General features: G+C 38.5%; 1 protein-coding gene across 2 annotated transcripts; it reads right to left on the reverse strand.

Annotated features, from left to right (window-relative positions):
• Positions 1-10,111: 10,111 nt before the first annotated feature.
• On the reverse strand, positions 10,112-18,612 carry LOC130088879 (uncharacterized). 2 transcript variants are annotated; one of them, XM_056255854.1, is made up of 8 exons: positions 17,754-18,612; positions 17,338-17,527; positions 17,155-17,266; positions 16,050-16,306; positions 15,735-15,934; positions 15,122-15,281; positions 11,606-11,746; positions 10,112-10,198 (listed from the first exon to the last, which is right to left on the reverse strand). In XM_056255854.1, the coding sequence occupies exons 2-8, from the start codon at positions 17,522-17,524 to the stop codon at positions 10,140-10,142; spliced, it is 1,116 nt and encodes a 371-aa protein (XP_056111829.1). In that variant the 5' UTR covers positions 17,525-17,527; positions 17,754-18,612; the 3' UTR covers positions 10,112-10,139. The 2 variants fall into 2 exon arrangements, with proteins under 2 accessions (XP_056111829.1, XP_056111830.1); XM_056255855.1 differs by lacking the exon at positions 17,754-18,612 and having other exon boundaries at positions 17,338-17,599.
• Between the last annotated feature and the right edge of the window lie 274 nt (positions 18,613-18,886).

Raw genomic sequence — 18,886 nt, forward strand, 5'->3', positions numbered from 1 at the left:
AACGAAGCAGCGGGAGCTTGCGGAAGTGGAGGTGGTGGAAAGATCGCTGCAGCGACCGGTGGATGATTCAGTGAGGGATCCTCTTCAGGCTCCGATTGGCTCTGCATATTGTGGTCTGGTCTTCTGTCAGGGTTCTAAGAAGAAGCAGACAGGGTGGTAAGTTATTAGTGCTTTTATTGCAGCAAAGATCGCAGTCAGAGATAACAGGTGATAAATCAATGGCACAGAAACATAAAGGAAGCTTAGCTGTGGATAAAGTCCTTCTTCTCTTTCTCTTTGTTGTAGGTGGTTTGACGGAGGTTCAGAACAGATGGATAGAGCTTGACGGAAGGTAACAGGTAGGTAATCTGAGAGTCTGTGAGCCATGAATTGACGAGACCAGACAAATGACTGCAGTGAGAATGAATTTTTTATAGTCCATGTGGGTGATGGGACACAGGTGACGGTGATTAGTAATCAGGGGATAATGAACGGGGAAATGTCCGATTGGATGAAAGCGAATGAGTGGGCGGTGATGATGATCGTGGTGGAGATGGAATCCTGACAGTATCAGTGTACTGTAATTTTGTCTAATGAAATAATATTGAGTTAAATTCTTTTGCTCACATTAGTTTGTCAATTCGTCTTTTTCAACGAGTGATTAGTTTATAGAGAATGTGACGTCACGCGTTTCACTCCGCTTTGCATTTCAAGAAGGCGTCACCATTGTTGTTTCAAGTTTACCTAATATTAAAATCTGTAAAAGAAATGTATCAATAACTTAATTTCTAATTCTGTAATTTTTGAAAATTAAAAAGAAAAAAAAGAAGGCAGGATATATGCTACCCGTTGCCATGGTTACTTCAACAGAACAGTGAGACCGAGAGAAATAGCGGAGGAGAGAGAGCAGCTTGATATTAGTTTGTATTTTGCGATACAGCGCAGTTTATTGGGAATGAATGGAGAAGGAGGAAGCAAAAGGAAAGGGGCTCTATCAAGAAAGAATAAAAAACAACGTCAGGTAGCGCTATTTAGAGAAACTACTTGACATCAAGAATGTACGACCTGCCAGCTACAGAATGGACGAAAGACCCAGAAGCACCAATGTTACCATCTTTCACAAACCCTGACATAGTCAATTGCCTGGTTTATGGTATCAGGCTCAGCCCTTAGAAAAATTAACCATGGCTTTACTAAATTATCTTGAATTACATTGAAGCCATATTTAGTTACAACAAACATCTACAAAATAACAACATACAGACTTTATTTTAAAAATTCCATAATGTGAAGGAAAATATCAACTTAAATTTGTTCTGACATGTGCAATGGTTAAAAAGTTCAGTTGCTAATTTACAAATAAAAAAATAGCACTTTGCAAATTATAATAGCAAACCAACAAAATTAATTGCACAGATTAATGCAAAATATGCAAAATACCTAATATATACACTGTTAAAAATTGCTGTAAAAATACAGCCAATTTCCGACAGTAAAATACTGTTATTTCAATAAACAGTTTAATCCTGTAAATTTACAGTCTATGTTCCATAAATTAATTACCTGCGGTTAATTTACAGCATTTACATGTAAACCCATTTTTTTCCTGGAAAAAACAAAATTGCTGTAAAAATACAGCCAATTTCCGACAGTAAAATACTGTTATTTCAGTAAACAGTTTAATCCTGTAAATTTACAGTCTATGTTCCATAAATTAATTACCTGCGGTTAATTTACAGCATTTACGTGTAAACCCATTTTTTTTCCTGGAAAAAACAGTCTTGGACTGTAAAAAAATAGCACGTGGGGGAGGGGCATATTCAACGCCGTCTATTTTCGTCAAAGAGCAGAATTGTTTCGCAGCACTCCTCTAGGCTGTTTTAAAGAAGGACACTGTTTAAGGTAAGTTTATTTATTTGCTGTTATTCTATTATGTTGATCCCAACCTGTAAAATCGCCTTTTTCACGAGGTATTTTTGACTGTGCTAACGTTAAGTTACTGAGTGCGAATCGCGTTTTGCAGACAGAGCTCTCAACGGTCGAGGCCTTTCGCCTGCTCATGAATGTTCTCTGAGCTCCAATTATTACTGCGAATTCTTTGCTTGGTTAAAGTTAAGTTACCATTTATAAATTAGTTTGGCTTTCTTTTGTATTAACCCTTACCTCGATTAAAAATTAATTTCTGATTCAGTAGCCTAACGTTACACGATGCGAATCTTACTGCATTAATTTTATTCGCATAATATCATGCACATAAGATGGAGAATAATTTCAAAACTACTCGAAATATCCAGATCCATTATAGTAATTCAAATTTAGTGGTCAATTTGTTTAGTTCCCATGCAAATAATGTGAAGCTGTCAAAATTCCCAAAAGCAAAATAACGTTAGATATTTATATATATGTATTCGATTTAGTGGTGCGAGTACCTGCGTTTTTGGGAGATTCACATGTACATAGTATTAAAAAGTCAAAGAGGTTGTTTTTTGAAAGACGTGGCTATTTTTGACTGCACTTTTGGGCGCGAAACGCGTCTTTGCAGACAGACAGTTCAATCTCAGCAGCTGAGACATCACTATTCAATGTTCTCCGTGCTCTGACGTTGAATTTCTTAGCAATTACCAGATGCATTAATTTTATTCGCATAATATGCACAAGATGGAGAATAATTATAAAACTACTCGAAATAGCCAGATCCATTATAGTAATTAAAATGTAGTGGTCAATTTGTTTAACGTTAGTTCCCATGCAAATAATGTAAAGCTGTTAAAATTCCCAAAAGCAAAATAGCGTTAGATATGTTCGATTTAGTGGTGCTAGTACCTGCGTTTTTGTGAGATTCACTTGCACATAGTATTAAAAAGTCAAAGAGGTTGTTTTTTGAAAGACGTGGCTATTTTTGACTGCACTTTTGGGCGCGAAACGCGTCTTTGCAGACAGACAGTTCAATCTCAGCAGCTGAGACATCACTATTCAATGTTCTCCGTGCTCTGACGTCGAATTTCTTAGCAATTACCAGATGCATTAATTTTATTCGCATAATATCATGCACAAGATGGAGAATAATTATAAAACTACTCGAAATAGCCAGATCCATTATAGTAATTAAAATGTAGTGGTCAATTTGTTTAACGTTAGTTCCCATGCAAATAATGTAAAGCTGTTAAAATTCCCAAAAGCAAAATAGCGTTAGATATATTCGATTTAGTGGTGCTAGTACCTGCGTTTTTGTGAGATTCACTTGCACATAGTATTAAAAAGTCAAAGAGGTTGTTTTTTGAAAGACGAGGTGGATATTATTGACTGCACTTTTAGGCGCGAAACGCGTTTTTGCTGACAGACAGTTCAATCTCAGCAGCTGAGACATCACTATTCAATGTTCTCCGTGCTCTGACGTCGAATTTCTTTGCTTGGTTAAAGATTTCGAAATAATTATTTTCTTCTTTTTTTCTAGGAATCATTCACTTGATGTTAATGTTTTACTGAGACCATACACAGCCCTAATCTTTGGTGAGTATACGCCATGTATACTTGTAAACTTTGTGCACAAGCATGCAGTACCATTTGTGCATTTGTAAGGCACATGCGAATTCACAGGCATGTTTCTAATATAACTTTTAGTTGTGCTCTGCCTGGTTGCAACAAAACATTTCGAAAGTTTGAAGCCTTTAAGTCTCACAGCTATAGACATGGAGAGGGCCAAACGGAGTATAGTGCTAGGTCCTTCACCTCATTTGACCTAACATGTCATGTTGAGTTATGTCGGGTCAGGTGTGAGTCATTGAAAAGCTTTTACATGCATATAAAGTTGCATATTAAGGAGGGAAAAATAGTTCCATGTCCATTTCAGGGATGTGGCAGGGTGTTTTCCAACGTTTCCACATTTACTGCACACTTGTCTAGAAAACATCGTGATTGTTCTGAGGGAAATCTGGTTGTTTCTGTTAATCCTGGTAGCCTGTCTGAGAGCTCTGACCACCTGTCAGAAGTCCTACATGAGGCTCCATGTGATGAAAGCCATAGTATGGAACAAGATGACAATGCAGAAAGTGTTGACGAAGCATTGTTTTTGAGACATCTTGCTTTATTTTATCTCAAATTACAAGCTAAATGTCTACTTCCATCATCTGTAATTCAAATAATTGTTAGTCACTTTCAAGAAATTCATGACATGAGTAAGGAACACCTGCTTTTCAAGTTAAGAGACAAATTAGTTGCATTACAGCTTGCTGAAAGGGATATATGTGCTATTATTGATGTTTTGCGAAGTGATGACCTCTTTCAGACTTACAATTCACAGGTACTTTATACTGACCAGAGACGAAAAACCTACTTCAAAAGTAATTTTCACCACATAGCACCAGTTCCAGTCCGTCTTGGAGAAAATGAGGCAGGCAAAGAGTGTTTTGCACCATATGTGCCAATCAGGGAAACTGTCAGCTCTCTGTTACAAATTGACACAGTAAGGGAACACCATAAACAAATGTACTACAGTGTTCCTCGTAAAGATGTTTTTCGGGACGTGTGGGATGGCAACGGTATGAGAGAAAGTAGTTTGCTCAAAAATGAGCCCTCATCCTTTGGCATAATTCTCTACCAGGATGCATTAGAAGTTGCCAACCCTCTTGGATCTGGCAGGAAAAAACACAAATTACTCTGTGTATACGCCACCCTTACAGACATTCCTCCGCATCATAGGTCAAGCATTGACCAGATGCAACTTGTTATGATTTGCAGGGAGCAAGATTTTAAGTTTTTCGGGCAAGAAAAAATCTTCCAGGCACTCATCAAAGACCTTAAAGATCTTGAGATAAGTGGTGTTACTTTGCCTGACGGACAAGTGTTCTTGGGAACATTAACTGCAATTTGTGGGGACAACCTGGGCTCACACTGCATAGGTGGATTTGTAGAGAATTTCTCCAAGAGTATTCATTTCTGCAGATATTGCAACATTGAAAGAGAGACCTTTCGAGAAGCTCCTCTATCCAAAGGTACTAAACGCACTGTTGATTCATATAGAGAGCATGCTGAGAGTGATTCCACTTCATGTGCAGTTGAAGGAATCAAATTTGACTCTTTGTTCAATAGTCTAAGTTACTTTCATGTATGCCAACCTGGATTACCACCTTGTCTTGGCCATGACATATTTGAAGGTGTTGCGTCATATGATGTAGCATTATACATAAAACACCTTGTGACTGTGGATAAGCAGTTCACTTACCAGGAATTAAATCGCAGAATAAGTCAGTTCTCATACTTTGGCTGTGATTCCAATGACAAACCTGCTGAGCTTGCTCCAGGGGGGGATAAACTGTCTGGTCATGCAGTGCAAAACTGGTGTTTCCTTAGGATGCTTCCAGTTTTGATTGGAGATAAGATTGAAAGTCCAGCTGAAAATGAGGTGTGGCAGCTGGTGTTACAGCTTAGACAAATAGTAGAGCTTATATGTGCACCAGCTATTTCTGCAGGGCAGATAGCCTACCTAGAAGTTTTGATTAATGAGTACCTGCACACTAGATGTAAAGCATTTCCAAATCACACACTGAAACCAAAGCACCACTACATTACTCATTATCCTGAACTGATTTTCCACTTTGGCCCTTTAATCCGTTTGTGGACGCTAAGATTTGAAAGCAAGCATACATATTTCAAGCAGTGTGCTCGGAAATCACATAACTTCAAGAATCTTTGTCGAACACTTGCAGAGAAACATCAGCTTCTCCAGGCATACCTTTCTGCTGGCAACTTCTTTCCACCAGATATTGTTCTCGAAAAAAGCACAGAATTTTATTCGACTGAATACAGTGAGGAGATCAAAACGGCAGTTTTGCATATGAATTTTGAGGCTGTAAACACTGAGGTTGCCAATGATATTACACTGAGAGGTACAAAATACAAAAAAAACATGTTTGTTTTGATCAGAGACTCAGATGATGAAGAGCTTGTAGTTGGAAAGATCAAATTAGTTCTTGTTCATCAGGGTTCATCTGTTCATTTTGTTACCCAGGAATATCAGGCTGTACTGGTTCCTAACATGGGTGTTTACAGTATTAAGCCAGCCGAGAGAGTGTGCTGTGTAAAACACGAGAATCTGTTAGATTATTACCCATTGCCTGAGTACAGAGTGTGTGGCATGCCTTTACTAATTCTTCATCACTCTTTTCTCTTTCTATAGACCAATGTCTGACTGGAGTAATGAGGTTAAAGACATCATTTTGCAGGCATTGCCTAACCTATCCTCAGATGTTTTACAACAGATTGTTTCAAAACTTCAGAGCTCTGGGCTAGAAAGCAAAAATGATTTGCAGTATGTTCAGAAAGATGATCTTCAAGATCTCTTGCCAGTTATCCAGCTTAGAAAGCTTCTTCAAGTTTTTAAATCAGGTAATGTAGCAAAGACATTTTAAAGTTATGAAGTTAATGAGCGTTACCTGCCTATACAAATGTAAATGTTACAGACAGTAAGATTTAAAATACTGTTTTTTATATATATAAGGTCCTTTTAATGTGTTTTGCCAAGTAAAATTTAAGTTTACATGAATGTGTAAATAAATGTAAAAATAGTTTGAGACAAAATAGTAAATAGTGACACTGTGCATGGTATCATCATTAGAGTTTGTAAATAATGTTAATTCTCTGTACTTTTATCAGAAACTGAAGTGATTACTCTAGACCTACAAGCCATCTCCAGCCCATGTTCACGTTACAGTCAGTCAAGTTCATCCTCTCCTCTTTCAAGTCCAACACCTGACAGCCAAGCTTGCATGTCCTTTTCCCCAGAGACAGCCAACCCAGGAACATCCTCTTCACATACTTTTACCATTTCCAAGACATGGCCCACAACTTTCCAGGTCTCTTGGGACCGAATGCCACCAGAGATCCAATCAGCTATTGTTGCAGGCAAGAGGCCCAAACCTGCTGAACGGCGCCAGATGGTGAGAGTCCTAGTTGATGAAATGCGCAAATATGAGCTTTGCCCCACGCGCTCTCAATGTATTACAGTCTGCCAAAATATTGTTAGGCAGTACCCTAACAGCTTTGCGGACCAGTTTCCAAATGGTGCTTTAATAGCAGGAGGGTATACATCTCTCTTACTGCAAGTGAAGACACGTGTGGAAAATCTTAATCGTGAGAGTAGTTTTGGCCATCATAGACGAACCATGACAAAGTCTGGATGCAAACGAGGACCCACTGACACTTACGGGTGTGTGAGATTTCAGCCACATCTCCCACCAGAAGAAACCACGGAATCCATAGAGTAGGGCTGCACGATTTGGGCCAAAATGATAATCACGATTATTTTGATCAATATTGCGATCACGATTAATTATCACGATTATTTGTTGATTTTAACCAAAACAAATTTTATTGCCACATAGGCTAATTATAACTGCTTTCACATCCATATTGTGCTACATTTCTGCTAATGTATGTGTATCTAAATAAAATAGGTCCTCTTATTCACCAAAATTCAGTGCATCTCCTTAAAGAATAAAGAAAACAATAAAGAAAATGTAGCAAAACTTCAACAGGGCACTATTTTACAATTTACATTGTGTAAATCTATTTTAGGAAGCAAAATATAAACTTCCCAGATAGCAAAATTGTTGTGGCCCAGATCCGGCCCACAGTTGACACTTTCATCTGGCCCACATACCGCGTGGAATGATGGCACTTGGGCGGTCCGCTCCTGTTTGCCAGATTTGGGCCACAATTAAGCCATAGCAATGCCGCATGTCAGCCGTAAACAAAACAAATGAAGCAGAACTGGCCCACATCTGGCCCAGACACCAAAATTGCTGTGGCCCAATTCCGGCCCACACTTGACACTTTCATCTGGCCCACATACCGCGTGGAATGATGGCACTTGGGCGGTCCGCTCCTGTTTGCCAGATTTGGGCCACAATTAAGCCATAGCAATGCCGCATGTCAGCCATAAACAAAACAAATGAAGCAGAACTGGCCCACATCTAGCCCACAGTTTAAAGTTCAAAGGGTATGTGGGCCAGATGAAAGTGTCAACTGTTGGCCGGATCTGGGCCACAGCAATTTTGGTGTCTGGGCCAGATGTGGGCCAGTTCTGCTTCATTTGTTTTGTTTACGGCTGACATGCGGCATTACTATGGCTTAATTGTGGCCCAAATCTGGCAAACAGGAGCGGACCGCCCAAGTGCCATCATTCCACGCGGTATGTGGGCCAGATGAAAGTGTCAAGTGTGGGCCGGAATTGGGCCACAGCAATTTTGGTGTCTGGGCCAGATGTGGGCCAGTTCTGCTTCATTTGTTTTGTTTACGGCTGACATGCGGCATTGCTATGGCTTAATTGTGGCCCAAATCTGGCAAACAGGAGCGGACCGCCCAAGTGCCATCATTCCACGCGGTATGTGGGCCAGATGAAAGTGTCAAGTGTGGGCCAGATCTGGGCCACAGCAATTTTGGTGTCTGGGCCAGATGTGGGCCAGTTCTGCTTCATTTGTTTTGTTTACGGCTGACATGCGGCATTACTATGGCTTAATTGTGGCCCAAATCTGGCAAACAGGAGCGGACCGCCCAAGTGCCATCATTCCACGTGGTATGTGGGCCAGATGAAAGTGTCAAGTGTGGGCCAGATCTGGGCCACAGCAATTTTGGTGTCTGGGCCAGATGTGGGCCAGTTCTGCTTCATTTGTTTTGTTTATGGCTGACATGCGGCATTGCTATGGCTTAATTGTGGCCCAAATCTGGCAAACAGGAGCGGACCGCTCAAGTGCCATCATTCCACGCGGTATGTGGGCCAGATGAAAGTGTCAAGTGTGGGCCAGATCTGGGCCACAGCAATTTTGGTGTCTGGGCCAGATGTGGGCCAGTTCTGCTTCATTTGTTTTGTTTACGGCTGACATGCGGCATTGCTATGGCTTAATTGTGCCCCAAATCTGGCAAACAGGAGCAGACCGCCCAAGTGCCATCATTCCATGCGGTATGTGGGCCAGATGAAAGTGTCAAGTGTGGGCCACAGCAATTTTGGTGTCTGGGCCAGATGTGGGCCAGTTCTGCTTCATTTGTTTTGTTTATGGCTGACATGCGGCATTGCTATGGCTTAATTGTGGCCCAAATCTGGCAAACAGGAGCGGACCGCTCAAGTGCCATCATTCCACGCGGTATGTGGGCCAGATGAAAGTGTCAAGTGTGGGCCAGATCTGGGCCACAGCAATTTTGGTGTCTGGGCCAGATGTGGGCCAGTTCTGCTTCATTTGTTTTGTTTACGGCTGACATGCGGCATTGCTATGGCTTAATTGTGCCCCAAATCTGGCAAACAGGAGCAGACCGCCCAAGTGCCATCATTCCATGCGGTATGTGGGCCAGATGAAAGTGTCAAGTGTGGGCCACAGCAATTTTGGTGTCTGGGCCAGATGTGGGCCAGTTCTGCTTCATTTGTTTTGTTTATGGCTGACATGCGGCATTGCTTTGGGCTAATTGTGGTCCAAATCTGGCAAACAGGAACGGACCGTTCAAGTGCCATCATTTCACGCGGTATGTGGGCCAGATGCAAATTATGGCACTTAAGGCAGTCCCCTCCTGTTTGCCAGATTTGGGCCACAATTAAGCCATAGCAATGCCACATGTAACCCAAACACAAACCAAATAAACCACACCTGGCCACAGTTGATTTTTATACAAACCCTGGTCTTTCCCAACATTCCTCATGCAGAATGGAATGGTGGCACTTTTGCAATTCACTCCGGTTTGCCAGATCTGGTCCACAAGCAGGCCATTTGTTCAGCCACATGTGTGTCAAGAATTACATAAATAAACCATAACTGTGTGTTTTTGTGTGTGCATGCTGTGCCTGACACTAAGAGAAATATACACTAAAGAGAAATTTAAAAATGCCCCCTTTCTATGTTAAAAAAAGTTACAACAGATGATTTAAACACATTTCTGAAAACATTTGCATTATTTATTAATATTTTCAAAGAACAACCAAGTGCAAGTTTCAATTTTCAAAACTGGAAAGCAATCTAAAAAAAAATAGTAATAATAAACAAACACAAAATATGTGCATATAAAATATCTTAAAACTAAACAAAAAACAAAATATGTTTCCAGTTGGTCATCCCAAAAAAAAGACAACGCAGAAGTAAACACACTTTTAAAACACTGACAAATGGAGCCATCCAAAATTAAAGAATTTGACCTCCTTGACTGGGCCCATCTGCGTCATCATGGCAATCTTGCAAGCCTTTATTGGATACACAAAAAAACAAAAACTGTTGACTCAGTAACAGAATGCTGATTTTACAATAGTGTTTTACTAGCAATAGCACATTAATACTGAATGGGGAAAAAATGGACTGGACCTACCAGTGCATTAAACAGTTTGGTAACTCTAAAGGCCTATTTATACTTCTGCGTCGAACTCACGCCGTAGCTGCGTCGTAGGCTGTGTGTAGCGCGCGTACCCTTCAGCGTACCCTGACGTGCACCTCTCCAAAAATGTAACAACACGTCAACTCTATGTGGACGCAAGCGCTGTGATTTGTCTGCCAGGACCGCTCCCTAGGGTTTCACATGCTCCCTCTACAAGTGTAATAGCGCGTCAACGCGGACAACGACGCAAAAGTATAAATGAAAACCAACGCGTTGCCTACAGCGTAGAAGCTCCGGCGTAGGTCCGACGCAGAAGTATAATGAGGCCTAAAGGCCTTAATTGTTAACATTAATTAATGTATTAACTAGTATTAACTAACATGAACTGCATTATTTATTAAGCTTTTTTAATTTTTCAGTCATTCACTGTTTGTTCATGTTAGTTCACAACTTTTGATTTAAATAATGCATTTGGGAGAACATTAACTAAGATTTATAAATGCTGTAAAAGAATTGTTCATGCCTCATGTCAACTAAAGTAGTTAAAGGGATAGTTCACCCAAAAATGAAAATTCTGTCAGTAATTACTCTCCCTCATGTTGTTCCAACCCCGTAAGACTTTCGTTCATCTTCGGAACAAAAATTAAGATATTTTTGATTAAATCTGAGAGCTGGATCACTCCTCCATAGGCTTCTAAGGGATTGAAACTTGCCAGCCCAGAAAACGTATTAAAAACATTGTTAAAATAGTCTGAGTGACTACAGTGGCTCAATCTTAAGTTTATCAAGCGACGAGAATACTTTTCGTGCGCAAAAAAACAAACAAAAATAACGACTTTATTCAACTATTCATTTTCGGCTGCTTACCTGGCATAAACTAATATAATTTATTTTACTGGACATTTTAAAGCTCATAACCATATTTTATTGTTACTTGAAGAACTTAGAGTGCAGTGTTATGTTGCATCATGCAGTATTTGTGCAGAAAAGTAAGAGTAAATGTCTGTTACCTCAATAAATGTAAGGTCATTCCTATTTTATTTGTGTACATTTTAATCATTAGCATTACAAGCACACTCTTTTTACGACTAAAATAACAGTAAGGGTAAAAAAAAAAACTGAATTCCCAAACATGGAAATGGAAAAAACGGAATTAGCAAAAATGAAAAAGGAAAAAACGGAATTTGGGAAAAAATAAAACAGATTTTCTAGGGCCATAATCAAGTATTCAGACAGACCATGGAATTATACACATATAGCAAAAACACAACTGACTTACAGGTGTCTTGGGACCTCCTCCGTTTCTCCCTTTCTCTTCTCCCTCCGTCTCGGTCACTTGACAGATGAAGCCATTTTTTAATAAATGTTTCAATTTCTTGATCAGTGGCCGCAGCTGTCAGTCTATTGGTTCTGACCGTTCCTAAAAATATATAACATTGTAAATGCAAGGATGGATTAGACAACTTTTAAAATCTTAGGACACAATTAGCAGGAAGACAAGCATTAGCCAAATGCATACTTTGCCAGTGCCACTCTAAATAACATTTTGGCCACGGACAAGGACACTTTTTGTTTCCGGATGCCCAAAAGGCACAAGTTTAACCTTTTTTTTTAGCAAACAAGGGTGACTAGGAACATGTAATTGTATAGATATGTTTTCTTGTTTCAGAGGAGTTTAAATATGAAGAAACACAAAGGCCAAATTCCCTTAATCATCCATCACTAGGGATGTCAACGATAATACAATTGCCGATAATACATTTAATCGATACAACTTATCGATCATTGATTAAGCAGGTTCATGCGCGTGCGTGCTGCTCAACCGCGAAAGCGTGCCGGAGTTATGTTTGGGACCATTTTACACTTTCATCAAGACTATTAGTTTGTGTGTGCATTCGCAGCCTTTTGTTTTGTGCAAATGTAAGTTGTAATATTGTTTATTTTGTGGATGCCTATCTATATCTGATTTATCTCATATTGGATGCATTTGGTTAAGAATTAACTCTATAGTAAAGCGTCAGCTTCAGCACGTGCAGCTCAAACGGCAGTGCACGACTAATAATGACTATTGGGACTGTAATATTACATAACATTATAAAGAGAACAATATTGTAATAAAACATTGTGAATTATTTGGGTTTACTGCCGTGTCGCGTTGCTCCAGGAAGAGCGCGTCCACAACATGAGTAGTTCTGAATGAATGGCACATAACTTAAAGTTCACTTGTGCATGCGTCATTTTGGGCAGATATAATTTGTAATATTATGTTTATTTTGAATATATATGATTAATCTCATATAGGATGCGTTTCTTGTAGATAAACAACGTGCTAGCAAAGTGCTCCAGTTTAATGGTAGCAGATTCATTCAGCGCGTGCAGTTGTTCCAGGAAGAGCTCGTCCACAACAGTCACACATTCTAAGCGCATATGAGGCGCGTTGGTGACACGTTGTATTAGTAGTTATTTTTGATTATTAAATAATTAATTTAATTATCAACCACATCAAAACATTTTACAATCCTACTAGCCCTTTAATTATATTTAAAACCCTTCTCATTGATTTGGTGAGGAACATAGCGTTTTGAGCAGCATTTGCAGACGCTGTCATGCTGTTGGCCATAGCCACTGCAGTAGATGCATATCGCACTATAAAGGCTAACAGATCAATCAATTAATTGATTGTTAATTTAAATTATGATCGATCATGGGAATTTGTGAAAATTGACATCCCTATCCATCACAATGAGTAAAACCAAAGAATATAATTCTGATGTGCAGCAAAAGATTGTTGAGCATCACAAAATAGAAACTGGCTGTAAGAAAATAGCTAAATTATTTGAAAATAATTCAGAAGTTTCAATCAATTAAAGATGTTACAAAAAATCTGCCAGGAAGAGGACATGTCTATATTTGTCTTAAATTAAGACAATATAGACACGGTGAGGAGGAAAGTTTGTAGGGCTGTCAACTTTAGTCGTTTAGTCGAGTAATCGGTCGATGCCGTCTTGGTCGACTGACATTCTTATTGGTCGACCGGTTTTTTTTTTTTTTTTTTTTTTTTTTTTTTTTTACCAATAGAAAGAAATTTTCAATGATTTACTCCTTGATTTGTATTCCTTTATAAGCAGTTATATATTACTGTATAATATAAATCTAAATATAATTAGCCTATGGTTTATCCCCAACTTTAAATGCTTTAATTTAGGCTATTTTGTAACAGCGCCACAGTTTAGCACACACACATAGAACACTCGGTGGCTGGCTGCGCTGCTGCTTCGTGCTCACTAAGGGATATAGGTAGTTTAGCTGTATTCATTCAGTTAGAACGCTACTTGTTTCGGTTTTATACACTATATGTTTTATCTCGATGCGGCGTGGACGCACTCGAAAAAAAAAAGAGCGCGTCGCACCGCGACCGCGTTGCTTCCATCATGAGCGCGCACACCGCGCGCCTACATTTGAAATCGAACTTGAGCGCGCAAAAGACGTGAGCAGTCCCTTTAACGGCTTTATCATGCTGACTCAATAGATTGTGTTTTCTTGATATATTTTTGTTTTTATTTGTACACTTGAAGTATTTGAAAATAGCCTAAATAATGTAACAAAACGAAAATAAACCTATATGCGGTCCTACATTATTATTAGGATTGTTTTTTAGGCTCTCTGGGTTTTTTGTGTGTTTGTTTTAAAACGCCTAGATCGGCTGGACAAAAGTTAACCCATAGCTTTGAAAGTAAAGAAAAATATACAGCCTGTATAAACGAGAGCTTTTGTTAGGATGTTTCATTATGTGGCAGATAGCAGTTATATTTTTTGAGAGAAGGAAAGTGCACGCACGTTGTGGTAGGGATATTGTTAAGGTTTTAATGGTATTACCACTCTTACCGATACTGCTTATCGGTCCGGTACTTTAACAGTATTTTTATCTGTTCTTTTTGTTAACTATCTATAAATTACAGAAACGTTTGTCTGTCTGTTAACCACTTATCTCTTGAACCGTTAGTCCGGTGGATTTCAAACTTGACAGGTGTCTTAATCACACGACCACTAAACAGCGCTGTGAGATCCAGTGAGAAGCGCTTGAATTCAGCGAAGAACACAAATGTTTCAGTGATTTAAACCAGTTTAAAGGCAGATGAAACAGCGCTGACAAACAGGAGAAACACTGTGCGCAACGATACAGTCAGAAGGCTTTTCCGTACAAATTCTCATCATTTACCACGGATTTACTGTAATGTTAGCCTACTAATATTAACTGCACTATGAAATGTGAGATATATATATTTAATTGTATTCAGCAAGTAAACATCTGATCTGATAAACGCTGCGCTGCAGTTTGGACTTTGAGCCGAGCTAATAAATGTTCAGTGTGGCACGATTATCGATTTATCGAACATTATCGAACATTTATCAAACACTTGATATTGTTTTATTGAGAAAATTTATATTGCGATAATTTTCATTATCGTTTTATCGCCCAGACCTAACTGTAAAGTATACTTCTTTTTAGTAAGGGATGCATCAGGTAATATGGATTGCCTGTTGCATCAGTTTCTTATTGTATGAGAGCTCCATGTGTGGAGATGGACAGCTATGTTTGGGATTGTTTCCACAATAAAGCTTTTAGTGACAAACTGCTGGCTGTCATACCCGTGCATAAGTATGCATTTAAGTGTTTACTTTTTTTAATCAACCTTTTTTAATAATTACGTAATTTGAGCAAATATGCATCAAGCATGCAAGCAATAGAGAATGGACTTATTAGACTGAAGATGCAATGTACTGTAACACTTACCAGTAATGACATCTTTCAGCTGCAGTTTGTGGAAAGCTGTTTTGCCATTGATGCCACGCCAGTTAAGTTGTTTGCCAAGGGAGTTGGTAATACAGTGCCCCATAACCCGCCAAACGCTATCCTTAACATCGACTCCTCCAATGAAGCTCAATGCAGTAATCTAAAAAAGATCATTTAAAAAAACAGGGATAAATGTTTTATATAAACACTACTCACAGTTACCCAATTCAGAATAAAATAAAAAATACATAAAATCACTTCACACTTAGTTGGCATTTAGAACAATCTCTTTGTTGGATACTTGCTTTCTTAACCTGTTATCTACTGTAGGACTGTCAATCTATCACTGATGCAGTTCCATATTCAACTGAAAACATGAAGTTGCAGTGTCCTTGAGGTTTAAACACAAGATTTTACACCACAGTAAAACAAAACAAAAATATCAATAAAAAAAAAAAAAAAAAAAAAAAAAAAAACGAGTTTAAAATATAAATTTTAGTTTTCCATGGTCTAATAAAGTGGAATATTAATATATTGTCTGATTAAAATTTAGTCAAATTGAATGTATGTTGGAGTAGTTTATGCAATATTGGTAAGGCAAAGTGTTAGTTACCATTTTTTTTTTGAGGTCAGCCTCTTCCCTCAGACGTTTTTCCACAGCCAGCAGGGAGGTAAGATCTTTCAGCGGCAGTAAGTCTCTGTCGATGGGATCCTGCCCATGAGCAGGTTCGCCCATTTTCTGCATGTTCATCAGGATGACTTTTAGTTGATCCATCATCATTTCCTGATTTGTAAGAATTCTATGCAGAAGAGCTAAAAATAAAAGACAAACATGTGATTTATGCAATTTTGACAGATAATTAATTGTATTCACCTGTGAAAACAAATCTAGAAAGAGACATGAGGACTTATTTAATAAATCACTTACGAGCAAGACCACTTAAAGTAACTGTTCCCGACTGTTGTGCTTCAGAACTTCCCATAGACCGACTGGGTTCGGGGCTTTTTTCAGCACGCCAGGGCTCAGGACTTGTCATCTGCTTTGGGGTTTGAGGCTTATTTTGAACTCTTCTCTTTATTGCAGACTCAATTGCAAAGTTTGGTCCTGTTATCTTTGGGGCTGGAGGCAACGATCCTGTTTGTTTGACCAAATCTTCGTCGTCACTCTCAAAACGAATGTTTGGTCTTGTCAGGGGGCACAGAAAATAAAATCAAAGTTTATTTTAATCAATTTCAAAGATCAGTCTCAGTCTAGTCTGGTAGTGTCTCAAATTTCTGCTGTTCCTGTTCCTCCCTGCCTGCCCTGTTTATCGCTTCTGTCACCACTATCTCCTAGTTGCCCAACTGTTTCCCTTAAGAATCGTCAATGTTTTGTGTTCCTGCCTTTATCTGCCCAGCTGTACCCTTTTTTAGATTTAAGCTTGTATTTAAAGCCAATGTCCAAGGTTTCCCTAAGCATATATTACAAGCATATTACCCCCCAACCAATCTAAACATTTAGCAGAAATGTTAATGCACTAACAAATCTAAGATCTCTTTAAGTAGTGACACGTCATCATGGTCAGAGTTTGAGGCCGAACATGTAATAATGTTAGGAAAATAATCAAAATGTGTGTTTTTGTTTTGTTTTTTACTAATAATGCGATTTAATTGACTATTTTTAAGCTCTTTATCTTCTGTATTATTCAACAAAGACAAGCAATAAATCATTGTATAATATGGCTGGAAACTGGGAATCTTTAGTCACCTCATGATCATGATTAAGTCACCTCAAAAAATGTTTTTGATGGAATTACATACTGTATGTATTTATAAAAACTTTTTTTTTTTTTTAAATAATGACACTTTAAAAAATAAGTTTTACACTTTAAATTACACTTTTTAAATGTAGCTTATATAAACGAATATAGCTTCAAAACATAAACATAAAAGCAAGTAAATATTAAATAGGAACAAAAACATATTACAAGCAATAAACATCTTTTTTTTTTATGCCTACAGCAATAGTAGTAGAATGGCACTTTAATACTTACAGCCTTTTTCGCTTTTTCTTCGGAATTTCGTCCACAGCTTCTTCCTCTGCTGTCTGAAGGTCGGTTTGTGTTTCCGCTTGAGGAAGTTTCAGACGAGCAGCTTTGTAGGTTGCTGTAAAGAAATATCATTAGATCTTTTTTTTAACAAGTGAAGCCTATTGGTAAATAATAATATGTCCATACCAGCTTTATATAAAATTCTAACAGAATATGCGTCCCACATGTTTCCAGGTTGCTCCTCACTTCTTATGGCCTTTACTAATTCATCACGTCTGTATTGAGCAGGCCATTGACATATTTCTTCTTCAACCCAAAGTGCTGGTACCACTTCAACTTCTTGGGTTTCTAGAAACTCTACAATGTAAAACATGACCTAGAACAGAAAGAGGCACAAAGTAACTAACATTAAGAGTATGCACTTATAACTTTTGGACTTTTTTAATTTAAACAAATGAACATAATTAGAAACCATTTTTTTTTATGATAATCATAATAAGGGCTTTAAAAGGTGAATGATGATTTAAGTGCACATAAATGTCCTTATTAACACATGTTTCAGAACCAATGCAAGTTATTAGAAGTATAAATATGGTACACACCTACTGAGATAAACCAAGGCAGGCTGGACTCTGTCACTGCTGTCTAATTGTGATGCCAGTCTGCACATAAATTCATTTTGAAAAAGATTGGACTATCTAAAATTCAGCTTTAAAGTCTACCAAAACACCACGCTATGAATGACATTTAGGATGGGTCTGCATGAAGAAGTGGAATGACAACAAATCCAACCTCCACAGGCAACCGGACACACTTCTGCATTTTGGCATCTAATGTTAAGCACATCAGCTTTGGTGACAGATCTGACACAAAACAAATTCCCAAATCAGTGGACACAATGGGATAATCAAAGAACTTTGCAATGTGTCTATATTCTTTGCAGACAATATATTCCTCATTTTCAAAGACAATTATATTCTGAACCAATAGTATCTTATTGTTCATTTTTATACATCTGTCCCTCTCTGATGTGTTGATGACAAACTCATCTATCGACAGTTCCTTAAATTGGGAGACCGCTCCTGTGAATCCTTCTGGAACAGGTCCATCTGAGTGCAGCATTTTCAATTTTTTGTGAGCTTTCTGGGTTTCCTCATCATTTAAACTTGTTGAATCAAGTTCTGAAATTCTGCGTATAACTTGCTGTAGTGGAGAGCTAGGTTTTCTAACCATTCCTTTAATTTTTTTTAAGTAGTTTTCAAAAGGAAACCCTGATATTAAATCTAAGTGGCCATGCACCTTCACATCATCACTGAGATGAGTTAGACCATGTATGTTGTACACTACAAAACAGTGACCATAGAGTTCACCAAAATGCTTAACAAATGATCTAAGTAGTGTGTTTGCAAAGTCATTTAACAGCAAACAATATGTTGGACTTGCCAAGATATATATGCCCACAGACAACAATATAAAATTTTGGTAAACCTCAGTAGTCAGCACATCCCTCAAAACTACTGGACCAGTGTAAAGTAAGAACTGCCTAAGTTCTGTTGCTTTCCATCGTAACCTTTCATCAAGTGCCCTTGGTCTTCTAGCAAATTCAGAGGGTATGTAACTCTTGAGAGCAAGCAGTTTGCCAGAAATGATAGACACTTGCCTGGATGAAATACGGTAACTCAACTTGCCGCGAGTTCCCATCCACAAATCAAGCAGACGACGCACCACGCCTAAG

This window comes from Rhinichthys klamathensis, unplaced genomic scaffold (assembly GCF_029890125.1).
Source record: "Rhinichthys klamathensis goyatoka isolate OS25496 unplaced genomic scaffold, OSU_Roscu_1.1 h1tg000123l_1, whole genome shotgun sequence".
Taxonomy (NCBI): Eukaryota; Metazoa; Chordata; class Actinopteri; order Cypriniformes; family Leuciscidae; genus Rhinichthys; species Rhinichthys klamathensis.